We start from the raw sequence: 17,015 nt of genomic DNA on the forward strand, positions 1-17,015 counted from the left end.
CAATTTGGGAACAATGGAAGCATAATTCGAACAAGGACAGTACTAGGCACTTTTTGAACAATGATGATACTTTTAGTCATCCCTTAGATCACCCAATTCCCTCATTCCGCGTTTTGATTAGAGCCTCATGTAGCTTGTCTCATCACTTTAAGCAGCCCCCCTACTCTTCATCTAACCCTATCCCTTAATTATTTCCCCTTTCACAATTTACCCCTCTTATCTCTTTTCTAAAGGACAATAATTAATCTTAGAAACTAATCTATGTAAATCCATGTAACAGTGAAATTCTGTAGATATAACATTACCCCAAAGAAACAAAATTAATTGTTAAGATTTAAAATAATAGAGCAGGCATATATTTGGTCAAAAAGTTTTTTTGAGTTCATCTGAAAACAGGAATGGTCAGTGGAAGCAGGCAATATGACATGACTAAGAGTTTTACCTCTAGAGTCAAAAAGAATGAAGTTTACATCCAATACTTCTCACTCTCTTTGACTTCAAATTATTTAACATGTTTTAATCTATTCTTTTATCTATAAAATGGAAATGGCAAAAATAATAATTATTATGTGTGCTAGAAATGATGTGGGAAACATGTAAAGCAATTAACGGGATGCTCAATGGTAGCTATAATTGTTATTATAGAAAATAATCATGAATTGATACTCATTCATGGAAGTTAAAAACAACAATTTTCCCACTGAAGATATATAATCTATTTTGAATTACAATAGAAATAAAGTTTTTATACAGTAAAATGAATATTACTAGATCTTCAAAATACAGTTTGATGTTAGGTTATTTTTACACTGTAATTGCTTTATAATGGCAAGAAGCCAGTCGGAAGCAAATGGACAATAGATAGATTGATTGATCATGGTTATTTTACTTATATATAAAAAAATCATGTTAGTAATAAAATGTTCTCTTATTTCCTAGGCAGTTGTACATATTAAAAGATAAATAATGCACTTATCTTAGTCACTCAGCTTCTTTCACTTGTCAGATTATGTATGCAAATGTGTATTAGAGGGAGCTGGAAATAGTGTGGCAGATATGAGTTGTGTAAAAATGCTGCAGAATACCATAATGTTTACCTAGGTTGCAAAGAAAAGTGAAGCAAAATCCCAAACATAGTTATAATGTCCATGCCTACCAATCTCAAAGCTATCTATAGGATAATTTATTTAGGGATTAGGAAATCTTAATTCAAGATGCAGAAACTGGTTGTGTAAACTTAACTAAATCTGAATCTTTCTGGATCACGATGTTATCATTGTAAAATGAGTGAGTTAGTAAAATAATCACTGAAGATCCTTCTAGCTATAAATTTGTATGGCTTTCTGCTCTTCTAAAAATTTCAACAGAGATCAGGTATTCAAAAATAAGGAAAAATATACATTTATGATCCCATGCTTAGTATATGGACAAAGAGGGATTTTTTTAAAATCTAATAAAAAAATTCTAATTGCCAACAAACCCAAAGAAAGAGTGGAAGTAGTGCAGTGGGGAGTTGGGAGGATTGAATTTTGTTTCACAATGAGCTTTAGTTGTAGCTCTGATATTTTTAAAGATAATAGAGACACAGAAACACAGATCAACATAAAATAATATAAATTTTTCAGGATAGTTTCAAGGAACTATAAAGCCCAAGTGATCTGAGTTTTGTAAAGGCCACTTAAAGAATATGAAAGACACTTTCCAACTGCGCTCAAAGTTATGGTGTCTAAAGAAAATGAAGGTTCCCCTTCTTAGGTTAAATGTTGTATCTATAATAACAAACAGGGATAGGTAAAAGCAGGCTTACAGTTGTTAATAGGGAAAAAGACATGTAGGTTATGATTGTTAAAATAGTTTAGTTGTAATTTTGATGTGGCCATGTGAGAAGGTGAGCTGTGTTTACTCTTGACCAGAAGTCTCCCCTATCTCAGTTTTCAACATGCCTTTCTCACTAAGCTTAATCATTTCTACCTTTTGATATAACATGAAAGACGTGCTTTTTTCCCCTCGCTTGAACACTTAGAAGCTACTGTGGAGTTATTCATCAACTTAATTTCAACACTGTTATGTCTCGGATAATAGGGAGGCCCCAAGAAGCAGGAGAGAGATGGGGGAATGGCTGATGGGTGGAGCAGTCAGAACACACACAACATTTACAGATTAACTTGAGCGTTCTATGTGGGTGTGATTTGGGGTGCCTCAATACTTACAATAGTAATATCAAAAATTACTGATCACAGATTATCATAATAAATATGTTGATAATTTTAAAAGTTTGAAATAATGCAGGAATTACCAAAATGTGACAAAGACATGAAGTGAGCAAATGCTGTTGAAAAAAATGGTGCCAATAGACTTGCTCAACAGAGTTCCCACAAACTTAAATTTATAAAAATCACATTATCTGAGAAGTACAATAAAGCAAATACAATAAAATTAAGTATGTTTGTATTTAGAAAAGAGCAATCACTGGAAATAAGCATGAGTTCCACAAAGAATACCATAGCAAACAAAAATATCTATTTTGGATAACAGCAGATGTGACTAATAAAAAAGTGAGTGCATTCTTAGGTTGTTATCAATACAAGAATAGTATATGGACTACACTTACTTTTAATGTCTCTTACAGTCAAAATTGTAAAAGTTTTTATGTACCTGTGATTCAGATAGCTATTATCCGGAGATGGACAAAAGTTAAAATAGAATTACCCAATTTATATCCATGGTATGTATTTATGTTTCTGGTACCAGTGACAATTTTGTTTATGGAATGCTTCATCCATTTCAAGTTTGTGTTTAGCTTCATAATCCATTTGCCAAAATTTGACCTTACCTTTGGGATATTAACTTTTGAAGACAATTAATATATATATCAGTCTATTAAAGTTTCAGCTATAATCTTTAAATCTACTATGAGTTTATCTAATAAGTCACATGGTCCTAGTCATCAATTTATAGGTTGTCATGCATGAAATACCCTTTGTCAGATTAATAATCCCAAATTTTTGTGTCAAATAGAATCAGTTATAAGAATAAAAGGACTTTTAAATCTTATTTCTAAAAATGATTATCTCACTTCCAATAAGAAAGCATTAGTGTCATGTAAAATAGCTAAATCAGACATCCTGGTGGACAGAAACACTAATAAATTTAGCTGTATATTCTTTTGCAATCTACTACATTATGACACTCTTCTATGTAACCAAAGATTTTCAGCATTTGCTTTTAAGGTTTATCTCCTCAGGTAACTTGAAATTTAAATTGTCTTACCTCAGCTTCCATAAGTTTTGTAAAGTTTGACTGTGCTCCAATATAGTATGAAATGCCTTTTGACGCACCCTCCAGAGTTGCACCTCGTATTAAGAGGATGAGTAGGACAACATAGGGGAAAATAGCTGTAAAATATACCACCTACCAAGAAAAACAATCAAAAGTTAATGTCATTTTAAAAATAATGGCATATAGTTGTATATAAATAAATTCATTAGCCAGATGAGATTAACGAAATAAAGTATCAAAAATTTCATAAGGCTATTAATAAATCTGATGACACCAATAGCAAAGTTGGCATAATTTCCTCTTCTTATTCTCACCACTCTCAAATGATTAATTTTTCAAACATTCTGATGTATGAAACAGTACTTCCCAGGTTCTTGCTGTAAACACACAATGTATCAGCAGTGATAACTTGGAATCCAGATGGAACGTTTTCCAAAATTTATCCATATAAATGCCTGAGGGGACTGAATATCACCTCTCAGTAAATTACTGCATTACATTGGGAAGGAAAATAATTTTAAACTCTGCAATGGTTAGTATATACTCAGTCCCCAAGGAGAAGGAAAATAATCTCCTAGTAGATGTCCAAATCCCATGAAAGCTGACTAAAGTGAACAGTAGACACTTATTATTATTGTCATCCTTAAATCTACAGTCAATGCAGTTTGGCAGCACACATACAAGTGCACTGCTTGTGTCCTATATAAAACAGGATTCCAAATGAGCAGGCTTCCTTTGAGGCTGGCTTTTCATTAATGTGGATGATTTCTTTGATCCATAGATGTCCTATGTTTGATAATATACCCAAGGAAACAAGTTAAACAAGTCATCCAGAGGCCAATAAAAATTAATGCAATGGATTAATGGCCTTTAATGGGTTCTTTCAATATTAACATCAAAAAGGAACCAAGGGTTTCAAAAATGTGCAATTGAAACCTTATTTTAGAAAGTTTCCACTGACTTTGTGATGTTCACAATTTTTTTGTGATTTAACAGCATGTCTCATCACAACTGAACATTAATAGAATGTGCTAGGTATTGTACCAGGGATCAAAGATAGTATCCACCATTATTCCTGTCCTACATTTTGAAGGAAATTTTACTCTAGTAGGCATAAACATGTCAACATTCACTTTTCTGGGAACTGTGCAACTGCTCAGAGAGAAAATTTCATGTTGTTCTCTGAAATTACAGTAATGCTTTCTGAAAGTTTAAAAAGTCAAAAAATGAAGGGGAAACTAATATTTTTCATAAGAGGGCTCTGCTGAAAGAGAGAATTCTGAGTCAAATTTAGCAAACTTTAAGAGAATGATTACGTAGTTCTTTTTCTATCTCCTCCAATTAGAGGAATCCTGACATTATTACCCCGTAGAACAAGGATCTGTACTTCCAAAACCAAACATTGCAGTATATAATATGCTACTAGAAGGTGCAAGTTTTGAGTAAGTAATTGCACGACTCTAATACTGATTTGTGCTTGTTTTGTTTTATTTTTAACAATAGTGGTGATCGTGTGTATTTCTTGGATCTAGACTGCCTGCTTGGAAAGCTTTTCACACATTTGAATGTTCCCAATATGGGAAAAAATGGATTTGATAATGCTGATAACTGAATTATAATGATTGGGAAACAGTTCCATCACTATCTGATGTGCTTTCCAAATTACCTTGCCAGAAGACTTGATTCCTTTAAATAGTGCTGCACCAACTATGAGCCAAGCCAGAAGAAGACAAAGTGCTAAATACCACACAATTTCTCCAGTCTCATCCAGTCCACTTGAGCGTTGGAGTGCCACTTTGCTGAAAATATATAAGCCATTTTATGAACACAGAACCATTTGTCTTAATACATTGAATTTTGTCACATTTTATTTAGGAGGAAGCCTCATGAGTATCTTATTAATACATCAATTTTGTGTGAGCCTTTTATTGATACTGTAGTATGGGGTGGCAAAAATAGTTCAGGGAAAAGTCAAGACCTGACTTTATTTTTTTTTAATTTATTTTTTCAAATACATTTGTCTCTGCCTACCGCCCACCACTTTCCCTTGCCCCCTCACTCCTTCCCTCCCTCAGCTCTTCTCCTTTGGTTTTGTCCATGAGTCCTTGCTATATGTTCCTTGACTTTCCCCTTCCCTTCCTTTTCTCAGCCCCCACCCCTTCCCTCTTGACTCTGTTGATTTCTTTTCCTTTCAGTGTTGCTGGTCTTATTTTCCTTGCATTTTTGTACTGTTGGTTAGGTTCCACTTGTAGGTGAGACCATATGGTATTTGTCTTTTGTCCCCTGGATTATTTCACTTAGCATAATGCTCTCCAGTTCCATCCATGCTGTCGCGAAGTTTAGTAGTTCTTTTTTTCTTTCTGCTGTGTAGTATTCCATTGTGTACATGTACCATAATTTTTTGATCCGCTGAATGACACACTGAATCAAAGAGACTTAACTGACATATATAGAACCTTACATCCCAAAGAAGAAAAATACACATTCTTTTCAAATGCTCATGGCAGTTTTTCAAAGATAGACCACATGATAGGACACAAAGCAAGCCTCAGCAAATTCAGGAAAATTGAAATAATACCAAACTTTTTCTCAGACCACAAGGCCTTGAAACTCGAAATCTACCTCAAAGAGGAGCTTCAAAAACTTGCAAACTCATGGAGACTGAACAGTACACTACTAAACAATGAATGGGTCAATAATGAGATAAGAGAAGAAATCAAAAAATTTCTGGAAACAAATGAAAATTAACAGACAACAGTCTAAAACCAATGGGACACAGCAAAGGCGGTCCTGAGAGGGAAGTTCATAGCAATACAGGCTTACCTAAAAAAGAAAGAAACATTTCAAATAAAAGACCTAACACTACAACTTCAAGAATTGGAGAAACAACAACAAATAAATCCCAGAGCAAGGAAAAGGAAGGAAAGAGTCAAGATTAGAGCACAACTGAATGACATAGAGACAAAAAGAACAATTCAGAGGATCAACCAATCTAGAAGCTGGTTCTTTGAAAAGATAAATAAAATTGACAAGCCTTTAAGCAGACTCATCAAGAAAAAAAGGGAGAGGACCCAAATAAATAATATCAGAAATGAAAGAGGAGAAATAACAACTGATACCACAGAAATACAAATGATCGTGAGAAACTACTATGAACAATTATTCATAGAAATTTGAAAATCTTGATGAAATGGACAAATTTTTAGAAAAGTATAATCTTCCAGCACTGAAGGAGGAAGAAACAGAAAGCTTGAACAGACCGATAACAGCTGGGGAAGTTGAAGCAGTCATCAAGAAACTCCCAGCACACGAAAGTCCAGGGCCGGACGGTTTCCCAGGAGAATTTTACAAAACATTTTAGGAAGACCTAACCCCTGACCTTCTCAGACTTTTCCAAAAAATCCAAGAGGAGGGAAGACTCCCAGACTCTTTCTATGAGGCCAGCATCACCCTCCCTAAAGCAGATAAAGACCCTACAAAGAAAAAAAACTACAGCCCAATTTCACTGATGAACATAGATGCTAAAAATCCTCAACAAAATATTGGCAAACCGCATCCAGCAATACATTCAAAAGATTATCCACCACGATCAAGTGGGATTCATCCCAGGCATGCAGGGATGGTTCAATATACGCAAATCAGTAAACGTGATACACCACATAAATCAAAGAAAAGACAAAAACCACATGATCATCTCGATAGATGCAGAAAAAGCATTCGACAAGGTACAGCACCCATTTATGATCAAAACACTCAGCAAAATGGGAATAAATGGGGCATTCCTCAACGTAATAAAGGCCATATATGAAAAACCTACAGCCAATATCATACTCAAAGGACCTGACTTTAGACTTAAGTACAGTCAATTCGAAGTTGCAAACTCTAGAATAAAAGATCTATTGATTCCTTTACTTATATTTTTTCCATATTATTTCAAAGCTCCATTATGTAAAAAGAATAACCTTACATTAGATTATTTCATTTTGCTTGTTATTGTATTTTTCTCAAGTTGAAATAACAAAGACGCCTTTTAAAATTGCATCAAATGTTTTCTTCATTGTACTTGTATTTATCATCAAACCTAAATGGTCCCGCTATTTTTAACTCTTTCAAAGACTTTCTGTAAAATTTTATGACATCCACTTGGAACTTACATGGATCTAGGTTTTTAATTCTTAGCTTTATGTTTAGGAACATTTAAGTTCCAAATTTTAAAAGGGTCTAAAAGAGCATTAATAAGTAGATGAAAAAGAACTCATTACAGCAATAGTCAAGAAATTAAGACAAGGTCAAGGGTAGGTATACAGTACGGAAAATTAAAAAAGAACATTTTGAATTAATAAAAGTTATACCTCAAAATATTTCTTTCTACCATATAGTAACAAACGAAATCAAAAAATGGGCAAAGGACCTGGGCAGATGCTTTTCTGAGGAGGAGATACAGAGGGCCCAGAGGCATTTGAAAGGATGCTCTGCATCACTAGCCATTAGAGAAATGCAGATCAAAACCACCATGAGGTACCACCAACACCGGTCAGAATGGCCATCATAAACAGATCCACAAACAACAGGTGCTGGCGAGGCTGTAGAGAAAAGGGAACTCTAGTCCACTGTTGGTGGGAATGCAGACTGGTGCAGCCACTATGGAAAGCAGTGTGGAATTTCCTCAGAAAGCTGAAAATGGAACTGCCTTTTGATCCAGCGATTCCCCTGCTGGGACTATACCCTGAGAACACCAAAACGCCAATACAAAAGAACCTATGCACCCCAATGTTCATAGCAGCACAATTTACAATAGCCAAGTGTTGGAAGCAACCTAAATGCCCATCAGTAGATGATTGGATCAAAAGGCTATGGTACATATACACAATGGAATACTACGTAGCAGAAAGAAAAAAGAAGTACTAAACTTCGCAACAGCATGGATGGAACTGGAGAGCATCATGCTAAGCGAAATAAGCCAGGGGGCGAAAGACAAATACCATATGATCTCACCTATAAGCGGAACCTAACCAACAATGCAAAGAAGCAAGGCAAATATGACCAGCAACACTGAAAGGAAAAGAAATCAACAGAGACAAGAGGGAAGGGGGGGGCAGGGAAAGGGAAGGGAAGGGGAAAGTCAAGGAACATATAGCAAGGACTCATGGACAAAACCAAAGGGGAAGAGCTGAGGGAGGGAAGGTGGGAGGGGGCAAGGGAAAGGGGGGGGGAAGGCAGAGACAAATGTATTTAAAAAGTAAATAAATTAATAAAAAAAAAAAAGAAAAAAAAAAAAAAAAAAAAAAAAAAGAAATCATTACTGGTAATATTGTGCCCATTTACATAACTAATTTGTAAATGATAATTTGTTGACTATGAGCTAATTTTGCATGTTACCAGTACTCGCACAAGGTAAGTAAATATTTGACTGAAATGGAGTAGAATTTGCTCTGCTTCCCTTTTTTTATACTTATATGAGTTAAGAAAAGAGCTGATTAATATTTTATTGTTATTTATAAGAAAATTTTTTTAGTAACATCTATTTAAGAAGTAGATCATTTAGGGTACCTACTTCCAATATTGTTCACTGGGAAGCTGCCCTGGCTGGTAAACTTCACTTCCATTGATGCAGGTTAAATTGTTGGAGTCTACCCAGGTTTTGTTCACATGGATGATCACTCCTGTTCCTATACTCACATTGCAGTGAGTTACTAAAAATTAAAGAAAAAGAATGCACACAGAAACACGTACTTAGTTTGAGCAGAGTACTTTGCTGGAAAAAAAGGTTTAGTGGTAAAATATATAAAGTACTGTCTAAATTGTTACTTGATGAAGGCAGGGTAAAAATCATACAAATGGAACAAGACATGCACATTCAGCATCTTAAATCTCTACTACTAACCTAGGGGTGAGTATGCAAATATCTTCCCTTTTAAATTATGATTATATTTATGGTCATAGCAGCTATTAAGTAATAATAATTTCAGTTGGGAGTTAGTGCTCTAAGGGACTTTCAGTATGTGGACTTATTAACCTACATAGAAAATCATACATCTAAATTCCTAAGTGTTCAATCTTTATTACTTTATCTGCTGATATACAAAGGCAATCCCAGTGGTAATAGTCTACAATATTAATGCTACATTATTCCAAAGATTAGCAACATATGACATTGGTAATACTCATTGTCTCCTGAAACACACTAAGACTATCAGGGACAGGGCTTTTTTCTAACATTTTCCATTGTCTTTTTTTCTCTCCTGCCTTAGATCTGCAAGAACTACTCCTGGCAGTCATTTAGTCTTACTGCCTGTCCTCAGAAATTAACATTCCTTTATCAATTTTCAGGTTATACATACTTTATTCTGTTTCTATCAGTAACCCATGGCTAGCTTAAAACTGCTCCTAACTTGGTTAAAAAATGATTTAACATTTTAATCTTATTATAAAATATTTTAAAAATAAGGCAGAGTTAACAATGTTTTCAAAAATAAATAAATAAATTTTACCTATTGGCGATCTGCTACAGTTTTGATCTGCCCAATAAGAACAAGTTTTCCATGGTAGTTCACTTTGAAAAGAAGCAAACAGGTAGTAAAGACTGTAGGCAATTATGACATTGTAATAGATGGTCACAAAAATGGATATCAGGACCATTGTAATTCCCACACCTGAAAAACAGAACAATTAAAATAAATTAAAAAACAACAACTGAAGTGTCTTTTGCTAATTCATAACAAGACCTGCATCACAATTTACACAAAATATATTTTAAAATGATAAAGTTATTTCAAACAACTTTTTTTCTTTTTTGAGGAGTAGATAGGCAATACTAATGTTTAAGTAGCTTTATTCTCAAATTTAAAATTATTTGATGATTGACTTTCTAAGAGTTTTTTCAGTTGATAAGGAAAAAGTACTAAGATCGAGGGCATGTCCATTGCTCTTTCTTATGAAATCTGTAAATTCTTGTCAGAGTAGGTACTATTCTTTAAAAACAAAAAAGAGAAAAACTATTCAAAGCTCACATCCAATTGACTCACTGATCAATATTTACATCTTGATCTATAAACTAACATTTTGACAAGTAAAAGATAAAGCCTATGAATTAATGTCCTGAAACAATAGCATACACCATTTCTACAGTACATGTAAAGAAAATTCAATAATTCAATAACAATTTGAATTTTAACTTCCAAAGTTTTTTTTTTTAACTCAATAGTTTCAAGATACAGTTGGGCATACTGGATATAACTCCTATGCTTAAGACTAGCTTTTGAGGTAGTTTCCTTAATATTCCAGCACAATATACTGTTCACATAACTATAAATTTACTTTTGATAATGCATTGAGGCCTATACAAATAGTTTTCAGTTGCTAGAACATAGAAAATTAGATCTGATTTTGAGGTAAAAAGGCTGGTGTTTAATAACAGTGAAGACATTATTTTTATTTTTTTACTGGTGTCTTATTCTGTTAGGAGCATCCAAGGAAAAAAATTTTGACCTGCCTTTTAATACTTCTAAATGAGGCATTATAAAACGTGTGCAAAAACAAGAAGGCAAAGACTATTGAAGTAGCAAAAGTCAGAGCCATGAATTGACTGCACAGCAGGACCATGTGCCAAGAGAATTGAAAAGGTGAAAACAGGAAAAGAATGCACTCTTACAACCCTAATAGTCTTTCATACCCCTTCTATACCTGCAGCCTGAGACAACCAGAAATAAAAATTAACATTTGATTTTTAAATTCTACAGTGGTAAATATGAAGGAAAAAAAGTATGCTTCTTTGCCTTTAACCTGTTAACCTGTCCAAGTCTTAAACAGTTTATTCCACATAGTAAGGACAACTATATGCATGAATAGGCAAGTAAGTACTATAAGGAAAACATTTTAATACCAACCTTGAAACAACGGAAGAATTCTCCACACTGAAACTGGACCTAAGCTAGCAAACTGTCCCAGTGAACACTCTAGGAAAAACAAAGGTAAACCAGCCAATGCTAGCATAATTGTATAAGGGATCAAGAAAGCACCTAGAAAATGCAAAAAAGAAACAAAGCACTATTATATCCCCAAATCTTTATGCCATTTTGACAACCAGCATAACATTTTGAAAACATTTTTATATAGTGGAGTTAGAGAGTACTGGGTTTAGGCCCCAAATTTACTACTTTTTGGGAGAAAGTCCTTGATTCTCTAAATTTGGATTCCTCATCTATGAAATGGGGATGCTAGTACTGTAAGTTCTCACTTGACATCCTTTATAGGTTCTGAGACTTTAAAGGAAATGGCATATAATTAAACCAATTTTATCAATTTTGCCAATTTTAATAAAAAGGATTGATATAAACAAGAGGTAAGCTTCCACAGCATTTCATCAATGTTATAGGAAAACGACATTATTTGAGTACTGGCTGTATTTCATAATGAGGTTGTTGTGATTATTAAAAACAATAGCTCATAAAAAGTAATCCAGAGGAGTCAAATGATCCTAGATTCTGGAGCCAGACAGAACTAGGTTTATATCCTGGTTCCACCATTTACTAGTTAGTTATGTGGCCAGGGGCAATATACCTAACCTCTGAACTTTGCATTCTTCATGAATGGGAAGAACTATGTGTACCAACTCATCAATGTGTGGTAAGAGTTTAATTACAGAACCTAAGAGAAAACACTCAACAAAATAGAAGGCACATAGCATATGTACAAAATTAGTTTTTCTCCTTTCTTATTTAAAAATAAATAGTCTATTTTTAAGATATGGGGTGCAAATGTTAAATGTGGTCCAGAGTGGAAGTCATTGCAGTTAAAGTTATTATTCTCCAAACAGTTACAATGGTCTTCATTCAACTTAATAAGACATTTAATGCTTTTGATAGAAGAGCCTAAATTTTGAGGTGTATTTAGAGATAACTTTCAATTTCAAAGGGCTAATTATCTTACATTCAGATTATCCAGGTGCCTTTTAAAAAATATTTTATTTTTTCCTGGCTACTTTGGGAGCATAATATCGCTTATTAGAACTTTTATTTCATTATGGGTAAAAATGGAGACTAACACTAAACATATTGATCAAGTATTCTAAAAGTCTGAACAAAATTTAATAAGAAAATGTGAGGATCAGTGGATAAAAGTGGGCTTTTGCATTATGTACATTTCATTTACCATTTACATTTTTTCTCATGTATTTTTCATATTATGACACTGCAACATCACACCTGGAAATTACATTTTTCCAACCTTCAAAATATATTCTACTATAAATAATGAGACAATAACTACTTGTCATGTACAAGTTACTAATCATTAGAACATATGGACAAATATTTTTTTACAGATGTTGCAATATACATACCATCATTACTGTGACTAATAGAACTATAAATCCTTCCAATGATAAATGTGAAGAAAACATAATACAGAATATCCCTCTTTCAAATCAATAGTAATCAAAGTCTTGCTAGCCCAGTGTAAATAGGTTTTGGGAGGAAAGAAAAAGAATTCATTTCCTCAGTGTTATATGTGACTTTTTACCTGTTATATTTTTTTCATTATTAATAACAACCATATTGGTAAATTGTTAATACAATACAGTGGTCACAAATTCATAATACTGCTGACCTAGACCTTAAGGTAGTATGATACTTGTCTTTCACAAACCATTAAAAAGAATCTACATGTAAAAATTATTCCATATTTTAGCATATTTTTAAATTCAACCGAACATATTTTTAAAATTGGCTCTATTAACATTTGACAATTTTGAATTTTATGTTCACCTTCTCTGCTTGGGCAAAAAGGAAAAGAAGCAAGTGAGAGAGCCTAGATCATCCATTACCCAAATGATGTGATCTTTAAAAACTGAGAGCCCATATAATATATTATTAGAGGAAATGGTGAAAGAGATAATGGCATACAATAAACAATACTATTTTGTTTTGGCTTTGTTTAAAACTACTCTATTAAGTCTAGTTTAATATGGTTCCTGGAAATTGACGGCAACCACTGGGTCTACATATGATGTCAAGTCACAGGGAATTTCATATTCTAAGCCTGAATACAAGAGGCTGGAAAGAAGCATGAATGCTTCTCTTCATTACACTGGACCTTAAGACATAGACACCAAAAAGACTGTGATTTCTGACTCATTTTCCAGTTCAAACTTGCACCAGATTATCACAGGAATGTATCATGACTAAATGTCATAAGCTCTAGATAGGCGATTTTTTTGCCACCAACACAAAGTTTTTAAAAAACAGAGCTTCTTTCTTAAGTCTCTGAAGGCCATTGTGAATCTTTTAATGCAACCAATTAACAAGGAATATAAGATTGAAATATCACCGCACAAAATCCTATTGTACCAAGAAAAATAATTACAGTGGCACAGTTTCACTGGCACCCAATTATGAAATAAAAGGGCATGTCACCTCTGTACTTCTAAGAGAACCTGTAATTACAAGTAAATAAAATATGGTGTAAGTGAAAAGTTGTTTCGACATTACTTAAGAATTATGCAGTTCATTCTGTATCCCTTTGTGTGTGATCTCAGAGTTATTTTTTTTTCCTCTTACTCTAACTGAGCCTTCCTTAATAATTTCTGGGGTATAAACAGTATTATTTTGCAGAAATTAAACACCTAGTCTTGAATTACATTCTATTGCATTTTAGAAGGACCTTCTACATAATCAATTCAATTAGGAATACATGTAACTGAATATTGCAGCTTAAAATACTAAACCTTTAATTACTTTTTAATCAACTGCTTCTACACTTAAATTTCCAAAATGCAATGCCTTACTTCATTTACACAAACAATGTACCTGAGTTTCTTATTTGACCTAGAATTCACTGTCTTTTGCTTAGATTCAGCTATATATTAAGCAAAACAGTAAAGTCTGAACAGATTGTCACAGGAAGCTATAAATTAAGAAAAGTCAGTCATAGTTGGAGATTACATAGAATCTCAAATTAGAAACTCAGAAGTACTAAATATACGATTTTTATCATGCTTATATCTGAGGATTTTGTGAAGCCACCTTCCTAATGTGAGCTGGCAACTTATCGCCTAATAATAAATGCATTATGCTTGTTTCCCATCCTCCCACTAACCCAAAACATCATATACCTTTCTTCAGTTCATAAAATATCCTCAGAGGTTATACAGCACCCTACTTAAAATTGAGGGGTGGGGGAAGAAGTGGGTGAGGAAAAATACCTCCGCCATTGTTGTAGGTCAAATATGGGAATCTCCACACATTCCCCAATCCAACTGCATATCCAACCATAGATAGAAGATAATCTGATTTTTTGGACCAGTTGCCACGGTCCTGATTCTCATCATTTTCACCAACATGGACATTCTCAGATGAGACCGTCACTTTCTGGAGAAGGGAAAATAACCACAACTTGTTTTTCTACTATTAAAAATTCCACAGAAACATAATTTCACAAATCCACAGTAACAGTGAGAGAGAGAGACAGACACAGACACAGAAAGAACCCAAAAGCCATAGAACCGGAGCCAAGGGGGGACGCCGTCAAGGTTGGGGAGATTTCTGCTAATGGTTGCTTTTACTTTACAACATTTACCTCTTGAAATGAAAAAGCTCTGTAAGCAGATATTTTACTACTTCTTCGGGTTAGATCATCCAAATTTTGGTGGAAAGGTTACATGTGGTGCCCAACATGAAGGGCAAATGAAAGCGAACAAATAAGTTTTAAAATACAAAAATCTTTACAATGAATTAGGTAAAATCAACACTCTTAAGATTGCAGAAGATTTTTTGAGAAGAATCAACTATAGCGTCCACTAAGAAAGAAAGAAAGAAAGAAAGAAAGAAAGAAAGAAAGAAAGAAAGAAAGAAAGAAAGAAAGAAAGAAAGAAAGAAAGAAAGAAAGAAAGAAAGAAAGAAAAGAAAAAAGGAAAGAGGGAGGGAGAGAGGCAGAAAATCATAGACTCCTTTTCCCATAAACTGATAGTTTTGGATGGGAAGTTTAACTTTGCTCCTGGTCTTGGAGAGTAAAATCAGTGCTTTTCTGAAAGTCACAGAATAATATTCACAGACAATTTTTCCTGTCCCACCAGGTGGAGCAGCAGTCTCTCTACTTCAGAGAAGATAGGTTATCTTCCAACCTGTTAACTGCTCTGAGGTATGGAGGGTTCCTCAGGTCAGATAAGGACATTGTATTTTCCCATTTTCCTCCAGCTATGGACACAGTCTGGAGAGGAATGGAAAACAGGGTTTACAGGGCACACTCAAGGCAGAGGCTAAAGTGCCACTGTCTTCCAGCTACCGGAATAAGAGCTGTTCTATTTTTCCTCTACTCTATGAGGACATGTCAGGCTCACTGGAAGACAGTTGAACAGAAATGTGGAGAAGAAGTAGTAACCACAGAAAGCAAAACCTGAGACTTGCCTCCCCTTAAAATTTTCCTTCTCAGGCCCTCCACACCTCCACAGCTCCCAGACCCCTACCTCCTTCCCTCTGCACTTGAAGAAACTGGGACACTTCAGTTTGTCCATGTTCACTCACTCCCTCTGCTTGCTCCGCCTTGTCTCGCAGTCTGGCTGAGCTCCACTGGTGGCAGGTGCACACTCCCCCGTTGCTACCTGCTACAGTGAGCCACCTTGTCCAGGGGTGGGACCATTTATGGAGCGAAGCTCTCTCCTCCCCCTCTGAGGCTATCTGTCATGTCAGTTACTGGAAGGGACCAAAGTGAGGTTCTGGGTTTTCCCCAGGTAAACTAGCATGTAGCAATCCCTTGCCCAGCCCCAGGAAAGGGTTGGGCTGTGAGAGAGCGGGAGCAGCCTGAGCCAAGACGATTGACAGCTTTTGACTCAGAGCCCATCGGGTGCCTTAGCAATCTCACCTGCTTTCGCAGTTTCCCTGCTTACTTCTAGCCACCTCACTTATTCTGAACTCTGTCCTAGGGCCAAGCACTAATCTCCACAGGTGCTGGAGGGGGCAAGGATTACAGTTAGTATCTAAATGTCTGTGGGGCCCATCCTGTGTTCCCCAAGGTTTTCATGAATTGACTATACTGCCCTGTACTTTGGGATTTCCCAAAGTTTTTGTCTCACTAGAAAGCGCTTGATCCCCTGAGGCAAACGCTGCTCCCAGAGGAAAAGCTTCTGAATTGGGCACCTTGAAAAGCAGCCAACTGAAATACGATTACTCAACTGACTCTGCCTGAAAAGAGCAACTTTGAGCCTCTGTCTCAGGCACCAAAGCATTGCCCTTTACAGGGATTGCTTTGTGTAGTATTTCAAAGCCAAATAAAAACAAACTATTGAGCAGATTTATGGGAAATTCTAACCCTAACAAAGGACTCCACTTTGCAAGAAATGTGAGGCCTAAAAATTAAACCATGAGGAAGCATCTTAGCTTGGTTGGGCGGGGGGTGGAGGGGGAGAATTCTTATAATGCTTCTTACCAATGTAGCACCTTTGCATCAGAAAACTCAAAGGACTTAAATGCCATCTGCCCAGGTAAAAGATGGTGGCAGTTTTCTGAAACAGGCACCAGCAGAGAGCCAAATTCTGTACCCTATGTGCAGCTCCCTTGAACTCCACTGACTGAGGTGAATTTTGCATTTGTAATGGGAATATGTGCCAGGGAGGTAAGGCAGAGGAGAGTCTATGAACGAAGTGGGAAGGTAGTAAGGAGAAAGTATCAAGAAGTTCACTAAACTTTGCCTTAAAGATAGCACAAGTTGGTGAATGTGTGTGTATGCATGGGTGTGCCCATTAA

At 35.2% G+C, this 17,015-nt stretch overlaps 1 protein-coding gene across 1 annotated transcript in view; it reads right to left on the reverse strand.

Moving 5' to 3' along the window:
• SLC6A14 (solute carrier family 6 member 14) overlaps positions 1 to 15,863 on the reverse strand; it is a 35,778-nt gene extending 19,915 nt beyond the window's left edge. Inside the window, exons 1-7 of the mRNA XM_054589347.1 lie at positions 15,740 to 15,863; positions 14,480 to 14,645; positions 11,166 to 11,297; positions 9,771 to 9,932; positions 8,834 to 8,972; positions 4,946 to 5,078; positions 3,271 to 3,411 (exon numbers count right to left, since the gene is read on the reverse strand). Coding sequence (XP_054445322.1) covers positions 3,271 to 3,411; positions 4,946 to 5,078; positions 8,834 to 8,972; positions 9,771 to 9,932; positions 11,166 to 11,297; positions 14,480 to 14,645; positions 15,740 to 15,787 — 921 coding nt within the window. The 5' untranslated portion in view covers positions 15,788 to 15,863. The remainder of the gene's footprint in view (positions 1 to 3,270; positions 3,412 to 4,945; positions 5,079 to 8,833; positions 8,973 to 9,770; positions 9,933 to 11,165; positions 11,298 to 14,479; positions 14,646 to 15,739) is intronic.
• Positions 15,864 to 17,015: the final 1,152 nt, after the last annotated feature.

Source organism: Pteronotus mesoamericanus, unplaced genomic scaffold, assembly GCF_021234165.1.
Source record: "Pteronotus mesoamericanus isolate MK-2021 breed Mesoamerican mustached bat unplaced genomic scaffold, CSHL_Meso_final contig_126, whole genome shotgun sequence".
In the NCBI taxonomy this organism is placed as follows: Eukaryota; Metazoa; Chordata; class Mammalia; order Chiroptera; family Mormoopidae; genus Pteronotus; species Pteronotus mesoamericanus.